The sequence below is a fragment of the Furipterus horrens genome, unplaced genomic scaffold (genome assembly GCF_987537825.1).
Source record: "Furipterus horrens unplaced genomic scaffold, mFurHor1.1.pri manual_scaffold_8, whole genome shotgun sequence".
NCBI lineage: Eukaryota > Metazoa > Chordata > Mammalia > Chiroptera > Furipteridae > Furipterus > Furipterus horrens.
The window spans coordinates 60,563,719-60,582,363 of NW_028327178.1; the positions used below are offsets into that span (position 1 = coordinate 60,563,719).

Genomic DNA, 18,645 nt, shown 5'->3' on the forward strand with positions numbered 1-18,645 from the left:
GCACTGGTTGACTGTTCCTTCCCTATGTTCCAATTTGTTGATTTGATCCCTGGTTCTTTCCCTCACCACTTGTTTAGTATGTGTTTTTGTTCATTTCAGCAAGACTAGCCTTCATTCCTTCCCTGTCTTGTTTAAGATCTGCTGTCAGGTCTGTTGGCATTTGTATAACCAAAGCTCTGAACTGTGCCTCAGAAAGATCTCTTATCTGCTGTTCCATTAGATCAGATATTTGCTGGCTGGTCAGTTGCGTCTCTGGGATCTCTATCACGATCTCTGCCATCCTGACAGTTTTGTGTTTACCTTTGCTTCCTGGGCGGGGCTATTACACCTCCTACACTATAGGGGCAAAGCCCCGTGCACTGGTCACTACCGGGGGACCTTTCTCACCACGCTGTGGCGTTTTGTGTGGGGGCGGGGGTCCAAGATGGATTCTTGCCATTTACTCTCCACTGAGAGACTGAGAGCTTCTTCCTCTGTCCCCACCCCCTCCGGCCTTCACAGTCCAAGGCAATGGGGGTCTGCCTTCCCCAACATTGGAATCGCAAGCTGATGGGTCTAACCTGCAGCCAGGGGTGCTCCCCAGGTGTTTCTCGCCTCTTTTTAAATACAGGTGTCTGTGCTTACCACCATCCCGCCGCTGTCACTGCAGCTGCCACCACCAGCACAGCTTGACCTCTCCATCCCAGCTTCGCCCCTCCTACCCATCAGACAAGTACCACTTCTTTAAAACTTCATATGTTGGACTTCCAAGTAGCTTTATTTTCTGGAACTTCTGGTTGTCTTCAGTTTTGAGGTAGTTGTATTCCTTCTTAGTTGTGGAGGGAGACGGAGCATGTCAGTCTAGGCCTCCATCTTGGCTGGAAGTCAAAATAGGTTTTCAATTCCTTGCTTTCACTATTCTCCTTCTGGTATACTTATGATGCAAATGTCATTATGCTTGATGTTGTCCCAGAGGTCCCTAAACCATCCTCATTTTTTAAAAAATTTTTCTTTTTTAAATTGGGTGTTTTCTGCTACCTTGTCTCCCAAATCACTAATTTGATCCTCTGCTCTGTCTTTTCTGCTTTTGGTTCCATGTAGTGTAGTCTTCATTTCTGACTGGTTCTTTTTTATGGTTTCTGTCTCCTTGTGTAAGTCCACACTGAGTTTACCTACTCTTCCCTTAAAGTTCACTGAGCATCCTTATAACCATGTTTGTAATTCTGTATCCAAGAGATTGCTTGCCTCCATTTCATCTAATTCTTTTTCTTGAATTTGTCCTGTTCTTCCCTTTTGGACATATTTCTTTGTCTCCTCATTTTGGCCTCCTCCCTGTGTTTGTTTCTGTGTATTAAGTAGATCCACTACATCTCCCAGTCTGGGAAGGGTGAGCTCATGTAGTAGGTGTCCTGTCCTATGGAGCCCAGTGGAACAGTCTCTCTGGTCACCTGAACAGGATGCTCCAGGTGCATCCTCTTTGTGTGGGTGGTGTGTGTCCTCCTGCAATAGTTGAGCCTTGATTGCTGTTGCCATATCAGTGAATGGGGTTGACCCTCAAGCTGACTGGCTGTGAGAAATGGCCATGACTGCAACAGACATGCTTTGTGAAGAGCTGACCCAGTGAAGTGGGTTTTGCTGTATCAGGGCTCTGGTGCCTGCTGGGTCTACCTGTTGGTTCGGTTGTTTGTGGAGTTAACTAGGTGGCGCTATGGTATGGTTTGAAGCCAGCCACTGGATATATATTATTTCTTAGGAGGAGTTCTACAGCAAGCATAGGTCATTCGCTGCCTATGCCTGGCCCAGGGCCACTTGGTACAAGCTACAAAGTGATCTGCAGTTGGTAGCTGCCTGTCCTGAGCTTGGAGGCACCTGGGAGAGGCTATGCTGCCACTAGTGCTAGACTGGGGGTCACTTAGTAAAAGGTACAGGGCATGCTAAGGCCAGCCACTGTGTGTTTGGGGTTTAAGGACCTTTCAGAGATTTTAGGGAAGTCCACAGCAGACCAGCTGCCTTTCAGTTAACAGCCAATGAAAGAGGTTCTGGCCTGTGCACTTGTTGAATAGGCCAGATTCTCAGGGACTGAGTTTAATAAAGACTCAGATCTGGCACCTGCCTGTGCCTGCTGGCTGTGTGGGGGGAGGGCTCAACAAAGGAACAACGGCACCGGCCAGCACTTCTGTCCTAGCCAGAGCTGCCCCTCCAGCCCTAACCCTGAAGACAGACAATTCAGTTCCTCCTCATGTCCCTGGCACTTTGCCCCTGCACTGGAGCTCAGAGTCAAGTGAGTCCATCAGCCAGTAAGTCATGCATGGGTCCTTTAAGAGGAATGCCTAGGACTCCAGCAGCCCTCTGTTTCACATGGACAGAATCACCAATGATTTTCACAGACAGATGTTGTGGGGACTCCTCATTCCCATGCTGGTGGTCCAGCCTGAGAAGCCCAGTATAGGGCTGGGAGCCCTTGCTCCTCAGGAGAGACCACCACAGATCAAATATCCCTCCCAAATCTTAAATCACCACACATGAATGAGGGTCAGGCCCATTTCGCTTGTCAGTCCCTCTCCTACCACTCTTGACATGGCTTTTTCTTTACATTCTTAGTTATAGGAGTTCTCTTCAGCTAGTCTTCATGTGGCTCTAAAGGGTGGTAGTTCTGTAATTTAGTTTTAATTTTGATTTGGTTGTGGAAAGAGGCGAGCACAGCATTTACATACTGTACCATCTTGTCCAGATGTCCCTGTCATTTCTCTCCTTATACTTTGTATCTTCCAAATTTCTACAATAAACTTTTTAAATTACTTTTTTAAATAATAAAATAATTTTTACACTTTTAAAATAAATAAAATCTTAAATCCTAAGAAAAATTCTGACAGGGAACTACATATAAGGTCTAATTTTAAAACTCTAATGAAATCATAATCTCTAACCAATGAGCCAGCAAATAAACTCAAAACCAAGGTTGATCCATAGCATTACTGGATTTTTCTAACTTGGAGAAGACTTAATTTGGAAAAGTTCAAAAAAAGAGAAGACTTTTTTAGCTAATATTTATGCAGCTAAATTGTATGTGTCAGGCACTCTTTTATGAGCTCTAAGTAAGTGCATTATCTCATTTAATCCTCCAAATAACATAATGAAATAAGTGCTACTTATTCTCATTTTACAAATAAAAAAACCTGAGGCCTAACAGTTTTCACTGACATGTTCAAGGTCGTAAGTCTAAGTGGCAATAGTAGGTCTTCAAAAGTTCTGCCTCCACACTTCTACATAGGAATTACTGCCTCCAAATGAGGTTCATGAGAATTTAAAAGGATACTTTTGGCAATTCTCCCACTTCTTAGTCAATTTTACTACTGAAGTTAGTATTAAAAAATTCTTTCTGATCAAGTGTCCTTTTATGAATGCACACCTAGAACCCTACAGAAATGGAATCTAAAAGGACAAGATCCAGAAAAGCAACCTTATTTCCAAAGTCTATGAAAAAAACAAGAAAATGTATATTCTGATAATTCTTTTAGCTCTTGCTACTTTATTCACTCACTCTATGACTAGATTTTTCAGGTTCATCTTCTTTGATAGCATTTAATGCCAATACTGGCAAGAGTGCAGAGAAACTAGCAGTTTCATACTGCTGGTACCATTAATAAATTGGCTGAGTCTTTTTAAAAACCATTTGGCAATACACAGCAAAAGATTTTTTTTAAATGTTTACATGCTTTGATTTAAAAACCTTTACTTCAGAAATTCTATTGAGAATATATAAAAAGTTATATACAAAAAGATGAACATTACACTGTTGAATAGAAAAAAGCTAACTTTCCAACTATAGGAAACTTGGCAAATAAACTATAGGGCATCAAATCATGAGATCTTAAATGACTATTAAAAATAGTTGACATCAATAATATAAAATGTTTAGAGAACATTCTAAGTGGCAAAAAGCATTAGTTTATGCATAATATAATCTCTACACTATAGAGTCCCTATGCTTAAAAAGAAATAACTCAAGAACTTTTATTTTAAAGACAAAACACAAACTCATAGACAGAAACAACAGTATGGTGATTACCAGCAGGAAAGGGAAGTAGGAGTAAACAGAAGAGTGTAATGGTGATAGAAGATTTGACCTGGAGTGAACACACAATTCAATGTACAGATGATGTATTCTAGACTTGTACACCTGAAACCTATATAATTTTATTAACCAATGTCACCCCAAAAAATTCAATAAATATAAAAATAAATCACTTCTTGCAGAAAAAAAATAAAAAGAAATGACTCAAGTACTAAAATGTCAAAAGTGGATGTGAACTGATGTCAAGTTTTTCTCAGTATTTGGCAAATCATCTGTCACAAGCATTTCAGTAATTTAAAATAAACGAGGAAAGTACAAAATCCCAAACATTCAAACTATAAAAGCACATGTAGGAGATAACCAAATCTCTATCTCAATACGAACTCAGTTTTAAGTAAGGAAAAGAAATAAATATGCAATTAGAGAAATAACTCAGAGAACAGCCCATCAGCTCTCCAGAGGACATGGCTCCAGGGCTCTACACCAAATGGTAACCATACCAGAAGAAAGCAAGCCCGCCTCTCTCTCTCACTCCCCACTAAACTCATGGTGCCACAGTACATACAGAGTACTACTTTTTGAGAAATGGGGAATATGAAAACGTTTACTATACTTCTGCATGTACTTATACAAAGAATCATTATAAAGATAAACCAAAACTAATATAAATGGTCACCAAGGAGAACAGCTGGAAGGGAGTTGTAGAAATAAGAATTCTCTGAATATACCTTGTTACATAATTTTGACTATGGAGTGTTCATTTCTTTATATTAAAATCTTAAACCTATAAAAAAATTCTTAAGTTAAAAACAACATATAGCCATAATTATATGTCAAACTGACACCTGAGAGGAAAAACAGAGAAACAATTCAAGGGACATCAGAACAAACTATTTTGACTGTACATCCTTAGTGACATATGTCCTGTACACAAAGAGATGTAAAGAAATCATAAATGTCTCAAATATCCATATCATTTTAAAGAGATGAAATGATACAATTCCTAAGAGTTGCTTTAATTTATTATAGCAAAGCAAAAAGGGATGGCTCAAGCAAGTGTGCTAGTATCTTAATAACCACTGAATCTAAGTGATGGGTATATGGGAGTTTGTCACCCTATTCTCTATACTTTCACGTTTGAAAATTTGCATTACAAAATCTTTTTTAAGCCTTAATTGTTCTCTCTACCTTTAAGGCCCAACCCCTAGGCTCGGCAATGCAGCCAGCTTCACTATCCACAGCAACTATCCCAGCCACACAAGACAACTCACCACGTGTGTTCCCATCTGTTTTCTTATCCCTACACATTTGGCCCTCTTCCTGCCTCTGCCCAAAATGCCTTGTTTCCTTCTCCCCAAACTCCCACTCCAACTCTCCAAATATTACCTCCTTTAAAAAGTCTTCCTAAACTCATAATCTATATGTATTCCCCAAATGAGAACAGCGATCCCATAGAGTCACTCCACAGCAGGTTAAAAACTGAGGGATGACCTTGGATTTTCACCCACCCACACCACCCAACCCTATCAACTAGTAGTCACTCTAGAAGACCTCTGAAGTAGAGAGGGATCGACTAGACTCCACATGAGCCTACCTGACTATAGACAGGAACATCTCTGAAAGGTCCATAATCCAGGAGGTCCTCAGATCTTGTGGGGTTCCCCAACCTGGTGTAGCTTTCCACATTTCGAGAGGCAAGCTTCACACGCGTGGTTTGTGTCTTTGTTGGATAGGGAGAGTAGAAATAATGGTTGCCCTCAAACACCACAAATTGTTTCTCTGATTGAGTGATCTGGGTTGGATATGGCTGAAGCACATGGGTATAAACTGTTTCCAAAATGACTGAAATCTTGGTCCCAGGATCAAGAGCAACTGGAAGTTTGACGGTGAAGAATCTCCCACTGCAGAAAGAATGAGGCAAAAGAATTAAGGAAATTAAACACAGCTAGGAATTCAAAATCACAGCAAAACTTTGTACCCAAAACGAAAGCAGTTACCTTTAAGAGATTACCTTTACCTATAATTAAAACCTTCTTAAGACAAATATCTGCATATTCAGCTCAAGGTTGTCTATAATAGTAAAAGAATAAAACAATCTAAATGTACAACAATAGGGCAAGAGAAAAAAATTCCAGTAGAGAGCCACACAATGGAATATTGGCAATTACAAAAAAAGAATGCGATGAGGGGACCAAGATGGCCGCGGAGTAGGAACAGTGTTCTCAGCTCGCTCCTGTTAAGGAGACAATCCAGGAGGAACAAACTCGGGGAGGAATGACTGAGTGAGTGGGAATATCTGATAACCTGAACGGGGAAGAGATCGTGGGAGCAGCGTGGAGGGGGGTGGAGGGGTTTATCACAAACTGCAGGCTGAGTCATTCTGAGACTCCGTGCGTTTGCAGTATCAAGCCGGAGAGCTCACTAGCCGGGAGTGAATTCTTGTAGGGAGTTAGGGAGAGGATTTGGCCGAAAAAGCCAGAGGAGTGAGAGAACAGTGAACAACCAGGACTGGGAGAAACTGTGTGACCTGAGTCTAGAGAGAAACATCCTCAGCTGCAACCTCCGACGGAAAGCTCGGCATCCCGGGCGCGCCCAGCACTTGCGCTAGGGCCCTACAGAACAAAGGAGCAGTTTTGGGGCTAGGAGACGGGCCGCACAGAAAAGCTGTTTCGGAACTCCGGACCGGGGGAGAACTGTGTTCTTGAAATCAGTGTTTGCTCTTTAGTCGCGCTAGAATCCCACAGAACAAAAGGCAGGTTTGGGGCTAAGAGAGAAATAGGACGCGCAGGGTGTGTAGTAGGGAAGAGGGCGGAGGCGGAGGTTCTGGAGGGGAGACGGTTTTAGGGCAGGGAGAAGGGCCCGCGGGGAGGGGCTGCTGTGAAGCTCCGGACCGGCAGAGAGCTCCGGTGAAGGAGAGTGCTGCGCTGACCGACCACACTAGAGTCCCACAGAACAAAGGGACGGTGCTGTGGCGGGAAGAAAGATAGAGCACGCAGGCCGATAGACAGGGAAGCCAGCGGAAGCGGTAGCTCGGAATAGAGAAAGTTTTGGGGCAAGGAGAAGAGCACAGGCAGGAAAGCCACTGCAAAGCTCCAGACTAGGGGAGAGGCCCTGGGCAGGAAAGGGCCACTGGGCCCGGCACTTTGACCGACTGTGCCAGAGTCCTGCAGAACAAAAGGACGATCTTGAGACAGGGAGAGAGTTAGGGTGCGCAGGCATATAGACAGGGAAGAGAGCAGAAGCTGTAGCCTGGGAATAGAGACAGGACTGGAGGCAGGGCGGGGATTGCTGGCAGGCACAGGCTGGACCAACAGAGGGAAGGAGTAGCTGGACAAGCCTGAGGAGGGCTGAGGCTGCCTCAGGAGGGGACAACTAAAGGCAGCTCACAGCAGAGCGGTGGTAGGCCCACGAAAAAAAGACTAGCAACCCCAGAATCAAGCAGAACCCTTCCACAGCCAGCCAACCAACCAGAAAAGATTTGAAACTCATGGAATTTTGAATAGGAGCAGACTCAGGAAGGAAGCAAGGAAAAACCAAAAAACAAACAAACCAAAAACACCCAGAGACTGTGCATAAAAGTTGAATTGAGTTAAAATCCTCATTCTTTTATCTCTCACTCTCTCTCTAACTACCCCTACCGTCAGTCCCTTCTTATTCTCGCTCCTTTTCTCCCCTCCCCTTCCCCCCCTTCTCTCCCCTTAGCATTCTCCCCTGCATCCTATTCTCAGTTAATTTTATAATTTTAAGTTCTCTTCCTTTCTCACCCTCTCCTTTCTCTGCGCTACTCACCTTCAACTTTATTAAATTTCTTTCTTTATTTTGTCCCCCTTCAGTCTACATTCATTTTTCTTTCATCTCTTGTCCTTATTTTCCTTCTCTCCCTATACATAATCTCTCTCTCTCCCTATTACACTTTATATTCTAATCTCTTAATATTCAAATTATAATTCTAATCTATCCCCCTCTCCCTTTACTCTCCTATTCTTACCCCTTCTCTTTTTCTACCCCACCCCCCACTTCTTTCCCTACCTCTTGTATTTCTCTCCTTCATCCTATCTTTTGCCAACTCTTCAATTTCAATCCTCCCCTCCCTAATATCTCCTCTTCCTCCTGATTTCCTTTCCTCCTCTGAGCTCTTTTCCTCCAAAATCCTCTTGCTTTCCTATCTCCTATTCCTCTCTCTCTATATTCACCTTTTCTATCTTGCAACTTTATATGTTTTAATCTCCTAATCTTTTTTATAACATATAATTTAAAAAAGAATTTTAATCCAGTCCCCTCTCTTCTACCTCCCATTCTTCTTTTGTTCTCTCTCCTACCCTTCTCTTCTCTACTTTCTCTCTCTCTTTCCTCTCTCCCTTCCTGTCTTGCTATTTTCTACTCTGTATTTTTATCCTTAAAAAATTCTCTCTCAATCTATTTCCTACCTTCTAACCTCCCCAGCCCTCTCTTTCAATTTCTGGCTGTCTGTCTACCTGGATGTCTGTTGTGTCTACCCTACCTCCCACGCTAATCATATAGTATATACCGATTATATAATCCTAATACTATACACTTCCACTTTCTCTCTCCACACTGTAACCCTCCCCTCCTTTTCAAACAGACAGTGTAAGTGTTAATTGCTCTCTTACATAACCTTGATCCCAATTGCTAATATTAATACTCTATCAACTTCCAGCTCAAAAATTACCCTTCCTTCATTTAAAACAACTCCTTTCTGTTTCTCCTACGAAATAAGAGTCCCAGTATCTCCACAAGTATATTAACACGGGCTCATTTGCAGCCTATAGTGGGATTGTATTTGGGGGAGACATTGGAGGGTGTGGGTTTCTTGCCTGGGTTGTGTAATTATGTTTTAGCAGCACCTTCACAAAAGATCTCAAGACAAGGTGGGCAGAGTGACTCTCAATCAACTAACCAGAGAAAAAGATCCACCAAAAAGTAGCTGAAATACAACCAGACAGATTAAAGAAATATCATCAAGGACAACACAGACGGAGATCCAGGAGGGCGGAGGAGTAAGTGGAAGCTACACCAACCCCCTCCCAGGACCAGCCAGTGCTGACTCAGCCCCAGTACAGCAGACAGACCATCCCCCTCCAAGTGGTGTCATACTAAGGGGAAATAAAAGCCCTGCCTACAGGAATTAAGTTGCCACACCCACGGTCCTTAAGCCTGACGGCTGATCACAGATTGAGTATAGTAACAACTAAAGAAGAGAGACAAAGGCAGTAGATCCCTGGAAGTCTCCAACAGGCTGCCTAGGGCCAGTCTGGTACATGATCTGACACTACCAGAGGCAGATCCAGGAAGAACTGATCATTCTAAGAAGCACCAACAAACAAAAGGAATCACAGAAATGGGGAGACAGAGAAACAAACCCCCATCAAAAGGAAAGGTAGAATCCCCAGAAAGAGTGCTAAATGAAATAGAGGGGAGCAACATATCAGATACAGAATTTAAAACATGGATTATGGAGAAGTTAAATGAGCTCAGCGGAAACTACAAAGAACTCCAGAAAAACTACAGTGAACTCCAGAAGAACTATAAGGAACTTACTGAGAATTACACCAGCATCAAAAAGGACATGGAAGCTATCAATAAGAGCCAGGAGGAAATGAAGAATACGATCTCTGAATTGAAGAACACAGTAGAAGGAATTAAAAGCAGGCTAGAGGAAGCAGAAGATCGGATCAGCGAGCTGGAGGACAACGTACACAAAAACTCCCAGACAATGCAACAAAATGAAAAAAGACTGAACAAGACTGAAGAGGTTCTAAGACAGCTGCAGGACAACATGAAACGTAACAATATCCGTATCATTGGAATTCCAGAAGGAGAAGAAGAAGAGCAAGGGATAGAAAACCTCTTTGAAAAACTAATGACAGAAAACTTCCCTCACATGAGGAGAGAGTCACGCAAATCCAGGAGGCACAGAGGGTCCCAATGAAGATGAACCCCAACAGGCCCACCTCAAGACACATCATAATTAAAATGGCAACATCCAAAGACAAAGAGAGAATCCTAAAAGCAGCAAGAGAGAAACAACTAATAACATACAAGGGAGCTCCAATAAGGCTATCCTCAGATTTCTCAGCAGAAACACTACAAGCAAGAAGGGAATGGCAAAAAATATTCCAAGCAATGAAAAACAAAGGCCTACAACCAAGAATACTCTACCCAGCAAGGCTCTCATTCAAAATGGAAGGCGAAATAAGGAGTTTCTCAGACAAAGGAAGACTAAAAGAATACATCTCCACCAAACCAGCAATGCAAGAGATGCTAAAGGGTCTGCTCTAAAAAGATAAAGAAACAGAGAGAAACAGAGAAGAACACGAGTACAAAGGGGGAAAATGACAATGAATAAGTACTTATCAGTAATAACCTTAAACGTAAATGGATTAAACACTCCAATTAAAAGACATAGGGTAGCTGAATGGATTAGAAAGAATGACCCACATATATGCTGTCTACAAGAGACCCACCTTAGAACAAAAGATCTACACAGACTGAAAGTAAAGGGATGGAAAAATGTATTCCAAGCAAATGGACATGAAAAAACAGCCGGGGTAGCAATACTTATATCAGACAAAACAGATTTCACAGCAAAGTCCATAAAAAGAGACAAAGAAGGGCATTTCATAATACTTAAGGGAAAAATCCATCAAGAAGATATAACCCTTATAAATATATATGCACCAAACTTAGGAGCACCCAAATATGTAAGGAAGATTTTGAAAGACTCCAAGAAAGATATAGGCAGCAACACACTCATCGTAGGGGACTTTAACACCCCATTGTCAACAATGGACAGATCTTCAAAGCAAAGAAACACCAAAGATATTGAGGCACTGAACAACACTTTAGATGAAATGGACTTAGTCGATATATATAGAAGTTTACACCCCAAAGAAGCAAAATATACATATTTCTCAAGTGCACATGGAACATTTTCAAAGATAGACCACATGGTAGGACACAAAACAAGCCTCAATAAATTCAAGAAAATTGAAATTATATCAAGCATCTTCTCAGATCACAATGGCTCAAAATTGGAAATCAACCTCAAGGAAAAAACTCAAAAACATTCAAACTCATGGAGAATGAATAACATGCTATAAAATAATGAATGGGTTAACAATGACATCAAGGAAGAAATCAAAAAGTTCCTGGAAACCAATGATAATGAACACACAACAACCCAAAACCTATGGGATACAGCGAAAGCAGTCTTAAGAGGAAAGTTCATAGCAATACAAGCCTACCTAAAAAAGCTAGAAGAATCTCTAATAAAAAACTTAACCCTACAGCTACAAGAACTAGAGGAAGAACAACAAGCAAAACCCAGATCAAGTAGAAGGAAGGAAATCATCAAGATCAGAGCAGAATTAAATGACATAGAGTCTAAAGTAACAATTCAAAAGATCAACAAGAGTAGGAGCTGGTTCTTTGAAAAGATAAACAAAATTGACAAGCCTTTAGCCAGGCTCATCAAGAAAAAAAGAGAACCCAAATAAATAAAATCAGAAATGAAAGAGGAGAAATCACAACGGATACCACAGAAATACAAAGAATTATAAGAAATTATTACGAACAACTGTATGGCAAGAAATTTGACAACCTAGAGGAAATGGACAGATTCCTGGAAAACTATAGTCTGCCCAAACTGAATCAAGAAGCAGCAGAAAGTCTGAATAGACCAATAACAGCTAGCGAAATTGAAGCAGTAATCAAAAAACTCCCAGCACACAAAAGCCCAGGACCAGATGGCTTCACAAGTGAATTCTACAAAATATTTAGGAAAGAACTAACTCCTATCCTCCTCAGACTATTCCAAAAGATACAAGAAGAGGGAAGACTCCCAAACTCGTTCTATGAAGCCAGTATAACCCTAATTCCAAAACCAGGTCAAGACACAACAAAGGAAGAAAACTACAGACCAATATCGCTGATGAACATAGATGCTAAAATCCTCAACAAAATATTGGCAAACCAGATCCAGCAACACATTAGAAAGATCATACACCACGATCAAGTAGGATTCATCCCAGGGATGCAAGGATGGTTTAATATTCGCAAATCAATAAACGTGATACACCACATAAACAAAATGAAAGACAAAAACCACATGATCATATCAATAGATGCGGAAAAAGCATTTGATAAAGTACAACACCCATTTATGATAAAAACTCTCAGCAAAATGGGAATAGAGGGAGCATACCTCAACATAATAAAGGCCATATATGAGAAACCTGAAGCCAACATCATACTCAATGGGCAAAAACTGAGAGCAATCCCCCTGAAATCAGGAACAAGACAAGGATGTCCGCTCTCTCCACTCCTATTCAACATAGTCTTGGAAGTTCTAGCCACAGCAATCAGACAAGAAAGAGAAATAAAAGGCATCCAAATTGGAAAAGAGGAAGTAAAACTGTCATTATTTGCAGATGACATGATAGTGAACATAGAAAATCCTTTAGACTCCACAAAAAAACTACTCAATCTAATAAGTGAATTCGGCAAAATAGCAGGATACAAAGTCAATATTAAGAAATCGAAGGCATTTTTATACACCAACAATAAAAACTCAGAGATAGAAACTGAAAGAAAAATCCCATTTACCATAGCAACAAGAAAAATAAAATACCTAGGAATAAACTTAACCAAAGAGGTAAAAGACCTGTACACAGAAAACTACATAACACTGAAGAAAGAAATTAAAGAAGATACAAATAAATGGAAGCGTATACCATGCTCATGGACGGGAAGAATCAACATCATTAAAATGTCCATACTACCCAAAGCAATTTATAGATTCAATGCAATCCCTATTAAAATACCAGCAACATATCTCACAGACCTAGAACAAATACTTCAAAAATTTATATGGAACCAAAAAAGAGCCCGAATAGCCACAACAATTTTGAGGCAGAACACAGTAGGAGGAATCACAATACCCGGTATCAGACTATACTACAAGGCCATGGTAATCAAAACAGTCTGGTACTGGCATAAAAACAGACATATAGATCAATGGAACAGAATAGAGAGCCCAGAAATAAGCCCAGGTTCATATGGACAACTAATATTTGACAAAGGGAGAAAGAACATCAAATGGAATGAAAAGAGCCTCTTCAACAAATGGTGTTGGGAGAACTGGACAGGGACATGCAAAAAAATGAAACTAGACCACCAGCTCACACCATACACCAGAATAAACTCAAAATGGATCAAAGACTTAAATGTAAGCCGTGACACCATAAAAGTCCTAGAGGAAAAAATAGGCAGGAAAATTTCAGATATCCCACGTAGCAACATTTTCACTGATATATCTCCTAAGGCAAGGGAAATAAAGGAAAGAATAAACAAATGGGACTACATCAAACTAAAAAGTTTCTGCTCAGCTAAAGAAAACATCAGCAAGATGCAAAGGAAACCAACCATATGGGAAAATATATTCGCCAATGACATCTCAGACAAGGGATTGATCTCCAAAATATAAAGAACTCATACGACTCAACACCAAGAACACAGACAACCCAATTAAAAAATGGGCAAAGGACCTGAACAAACACTTCTCCAAAGAAGACATACAGAGGGCCCATAGACATATGAAAGTATGCTCAACATCACTAGCCATCAGAGAGATGCAAATTAAAACCACAATGAGATACCACCTCACACCAATCAAAATGGCAATCATCAACAAATCAACAAACAACTTGTGCTGGAGAGGATGCGGAGAAACGGGAACCCTGGTGCATTGCTGGTGGGAATGCAGATTGGTGCAGCCACTGTGGAAAACAGTTTGGAATTTCCTTAAAAAACTAAAAATGGAACTGCCATTTGAACCAGCAATTCCATTGCTAGGATTATATCCAAAAAATCCCGAAACACCAATTCAAAAGAACCTATGCACTCCAATGTTCATAGCAGCACTATTTACAATAGCCAAGTGCTGGAAACAACCTAAGTGCCCATCTGTAGATGAGTGGATCAAAAAACTGTGGTACATTTACACAATGGAATTCTATGTAACAGAAAGAAAGAAGGAACTTCTACCATTTGCAACAACATGGATGGAACTAGAGAAAATTATGCTTAGTGAAATAAGCCAGGCAACAAAAGAAAAATACCTTACGCTGTCACCTATTACAGGAAACTAATGAACAACACAAACAAATGAGCAAAATTGAACCAGAGGTATGTAAACAAAAAGTAGACTAACAGTAACAAGGGGGGCGGGGGGGAGGAAAAGAAAGGTGTAAGGGGATGGGTCAAGTTAAAAAAAATATATATATATGAATGACCCACAGACAGGTGCAACTGAGTGGGGACTAAATGTGGGGGAGGGGAGGGACAGGGTGCAGGGAAACAAGAGGGCTAAAAAAGTGAGACAACTGTAATGGAAAAACAAACCAAAATTTTTTAGTGGGGGAAAAATGAAAATATGAAGAATGGAAATGCCAGTTCAGTGAATATTAGGACAGAGATTTTCCTTCACGTTGTATATTTTTCTCCCTATTTGATCCCTCCAGAGTTTGGCATTCTAAACAAGTAAATAATGACATAAGTTCCTTTGCATAGAACTAATAAGACCAGTTGTCAACAGAGGTTCTTTTTTTTTTGACCAAGTCTTAGACTGGAATGTCAAGCCTAAAGGAAACATACTTGGGCTCAGATTGTTACCAGAAAGCCCTGAGGAACTGGGAATGACTTTCAAAGGTAATAAAAGCCCGTGAGATAAAAGGCCTGGTACCATGGTTGGTTGTGCGGTCCACAGCAATCTTTCCAGGGAAGGAACGAAGGTTGTTTTCCTGAAAGATGGCTAGAAGGGACCTTAAGGCACAAGGAAAGACCAGAAAGACTTGGAAAAAACAGGTGTGTACAGGCAAGGATGAATGCCAGATATGTGGCACAGCTTCTGTGCCCTGAAGAACAGACTGAAGGTCACCCCAAATATTCCTTGGGTAAGTTCCAGCAAAGCAGAACTAAAGATCATAAGTGATCATTTGCTGCTCTTGTTATGTTTATGCAAACGAACAGGATAAATTAAAAATGGACTTAATGTAGTCCCTTTAAAGACAAGGAGGGTAACCTTAGGGAGAAAAATTATTATTCAAGGAAAATCACAATGATCAGTAGTAGAGTATAAAACAGGGCAACTAACCGTCTTAAAACTTTCTTCTCCAGATTTAGAGACTTGTTTGCGGGTTATGTTACATAAATTAACACGTGTTTTTTGTTTTCAAAGGACATAAGCCAATGATCGCATTACCTGAGTGATTATCTGTACGCATAAGCCTCACTTAATCCTCTCTGCAGCGCTGCCTCCTGAGACTCAACGGTTTGGCTGAACTAAATGGCTGGGTTGGGGAAGAATGGGGTGGTCTGTGGGCTTCACTTTAAAACGGGTTTCTCTTTTCTATCCTAATGGCTTGGACAGAAAAGGCCCAGAGGTCTGAGAGGGGGAAAAACCTAAACTATTTACCTCAGCCCAAACTAAGTATAATGGGCAAAAGGGTTTTGGACAGGCGAGATGTGCCTACCACACCTTCTTACAAAGAAACTTTTTTTTTTCCCTAATATGGAACATTGAAAAATTAATCCCTGCCTTTTGTCATCTAGTAGTTATGGATTGAATGATGTCTTTTAACCCTTTTCGCCAAATCTGTTGCCCTCAGAACACAACAAGGACACCAGCCTGTTGAACCAAGCACGCCGTTGACCGGAGGCAGCCAACTGACCTGGAGTCTGCACGATCCTTCCCCATGTGGGAAGGCCACCCTCCCCTCCACACCCCCACTCTTATTAGGGTTTTCTGGACCCAAGGGTAGGTAGGACGACGACCATGTCCAGCTTGAAGCAGCTAGAGGAGCTTGAGACCTTCGCCCATTGTCCTTTACAAGATTACAAAGGGTCCTAATATTTGAGAGGGGGGGGATAGTTAATTTTTACGAACCAGGGGTATGGACTTGGGGGGGATTGCTGGGGGAGGGGGGTGCTGGGGGGAGGGGAACAAGGGGGAGAAAATTGCAACTGTTGTAACAATATAATCAATAAAAAACATTAAAAAAAAAAAGAATGCTTAGATATATCTATATTAAATATAACTGTACAACATAAATAACAAATCATTTTACAAAAGATGCAGTATAGTTCCTTTTAAATATATACATATACAAATGTATGTAAAAAAAGTATTCCAATAAATGTTCCACACAATATTTAATGATAACTATCTCAGGGTAGGAGGATGAGCTTCATTTTGTTGCATTTTTACAATCTGTTTTATAATGAGCTTATATCACTCTCATAACTAGAAAGAAATAAAGCTACTACCATTTTAAAGAAAAAAACATGTCCTAAAAACTACTAAAATTCATAAAGCACTAACTCAAAAATGAATCTGAGTTTATTATGCCAGGAGTCCAATTCTTCTTAGACCCAGAAACCATTAGTGGAAAACTGAAGAAATCATGTTAACATGTTTTCATGGGATTTAGAGTTCTTAAAAGTCTTTATCACTTTATACTTCATAACACTCCTTTGAAGTACCTACTCAGAATATAATAAGCACTATACCTTCTTCAGGAACAGTCTTAACCGGTTCTTGGTTTCCAGTTCCAAATCTGCTTCTCATCCCATCATCTGTCCTGAGCTATAAACTCAGATTTTCAAACTAGACAACTCCACTGACCACCCCACAGGCAATTCAACATATCCAATATCTAACATCATTCGCGATCTTAATTTCCTATCTAATAATACTGCTACTATCTAACCAACTCTAACCTCAGGCATTTTCTAATGCCTCATATTATCCTACCCCCAATATTGGATTTATCCTGCCTTAGAATGTCTCTAAAATCCATCCCTTCCTGGCGTTCCATTGCTCCTCCTCAATTCAAACCATTATCTCTTATCTCCTAATCTCCCTCCAACCTGTCAACATAATCTGATGGTGTCACTCCCACCTTAATTTTCATGTTAAATATTCCCCACATAATTGAATCTTGCTTTGATGGTTCAGAAGATACTTCAGAACCATTCAATGCCCCAGGGTCTTCATTATAAACATCAAATTTTATTGAAATGTGAAGGTTGCTAGAAGATTGATAAAGGCTAGACATACAACAGAGCTGACTATACTGGTGCCTAAAAAGCAGACTTTATTCCTAACAGTTCTCCTCCTGCTGGACCTAATATAAGAACATTCTGTGAAGGACCTCGTTTTGTTGGATTAAAATAAAACAATTACTCATGTACTGAAACAGATTTACTGACAACTCGGTGTCAGTTTCTGTAGCAGGAAGGAGTAATAAAGGCAAATCTGTGTAGTACATGCACTCAGAATTAGGAATAAATAAAACAGTATGCTGTTTAAGAAGTTTTTTAATGTTCCCAACTGACTAAAGGGTAAGTCCACTTGCCTAAAGACAGTATACAAAGCACTCCTTAAACTGACCTCAGCCCTCTTTACATCTTCCTGAGCTCCAGCTACTCTGAAGGCCCAGTTAACGAAACCCACCATGTCATATCTCTGTACCTTTATAGATGTCTCTGCCTGGAATGCTCCTTTTCATTGGTTAGTTCTCTTACTAAGTCAAAATTTACTGAGCATTTACTACATACCAGATTCTGATCCAAGTATATTTTATGTATTAATTTAGCTGATCTTAACCACGATCAGAATATGGCTGGTTTGGCTCAGTGGATTGAGCGTCGGCCTGCGAGCTAAGTGTCGCTGGTTCGATCTTCCAGTCAGGGCACATCAGAGAAGGAAAACTCTGATTCCAAAAAACCTCCGCTGCCTTGCGGCATACCTCTTCAGGGGAAAGGCTAAGGGAGTAAACCCCGACAGAAAATCCGGAGCCGGAGTCCCTAAGGCGGTTTGACGTTGTAGTCAACACTGGCAACTCCTGCGGCGCACCTGAAGCCAAGCTGTATTGACTCCGTCTTTCCCTTGGATCCTTCAGCTGCGAAGAGGGGGGGGGTCTGCTGCATGGGCAACAGCAGACCCTCCATATCACCCCGCCCAGGCTCTGTAGCTTCAGCTTCACTGGAGAGGACACTCCAGCGTCATTGCAAGATGTCGATTCAACACGGGAGGAGACAGATACCGTGTCACTCCCGAGTCGGACTGCACAACCATTCTCGGTGGTGCAGATAGACTCTTAAGAAGCTACACCATCGTCTCTCGAGACGGACGGCTGCCGGTATAACCACGATCATATTAGGTAGACATTATTACCTTACTGAAGAGGACAGTATTCTTCAGTTTTCCAAGGACACACAGCCATAAGGTAACAAAGATAATACATATTTGAACCCTTGGAATGGGGCTGCATTAAAACCACCACATAACACCTATGCCATCCTCCCTCTCCAAGAGATGTGCTGTAGGCTGTGAGACAGAGCCCATAAACACAGAGGGTCCTCAAACAGACACAGAGGGAGAGGAATCTCTGAAATATTAACAAGCGGGAGGGGGTTTAATAGCAACTTATTTAAGGCTAATTCAGGTCTGGCATCTGTAGGGCTGGTGAAGATGCCTATTTCACTCATTTTGAGACTACAATAGAAAA

General features: G+C 41.1%; 1 protein-coding gene across 1 annotated transcript in view; it reads right to left on the reverse strand.

Annotated features, from left to right (window-relative positions):
• The window catches only part of RPN1 (ribophorin I), a 55,534-nt gene that overhangs the window by 26,331 nt on the left and 10,558 nt on the right, over nt 1-18,645 (reverse strand). Inside the window, exon 3 of the mRNA XM_090285923.1 lies at nt 5,649-5,955. Within this exon, the coding sequence (XP_090142049.1) occupies nt 5,649-5,955 (307 nt within the window). The remainder of the gene's footprint in view (nt 1-5,648; nt 5,956-18,645) is intronic.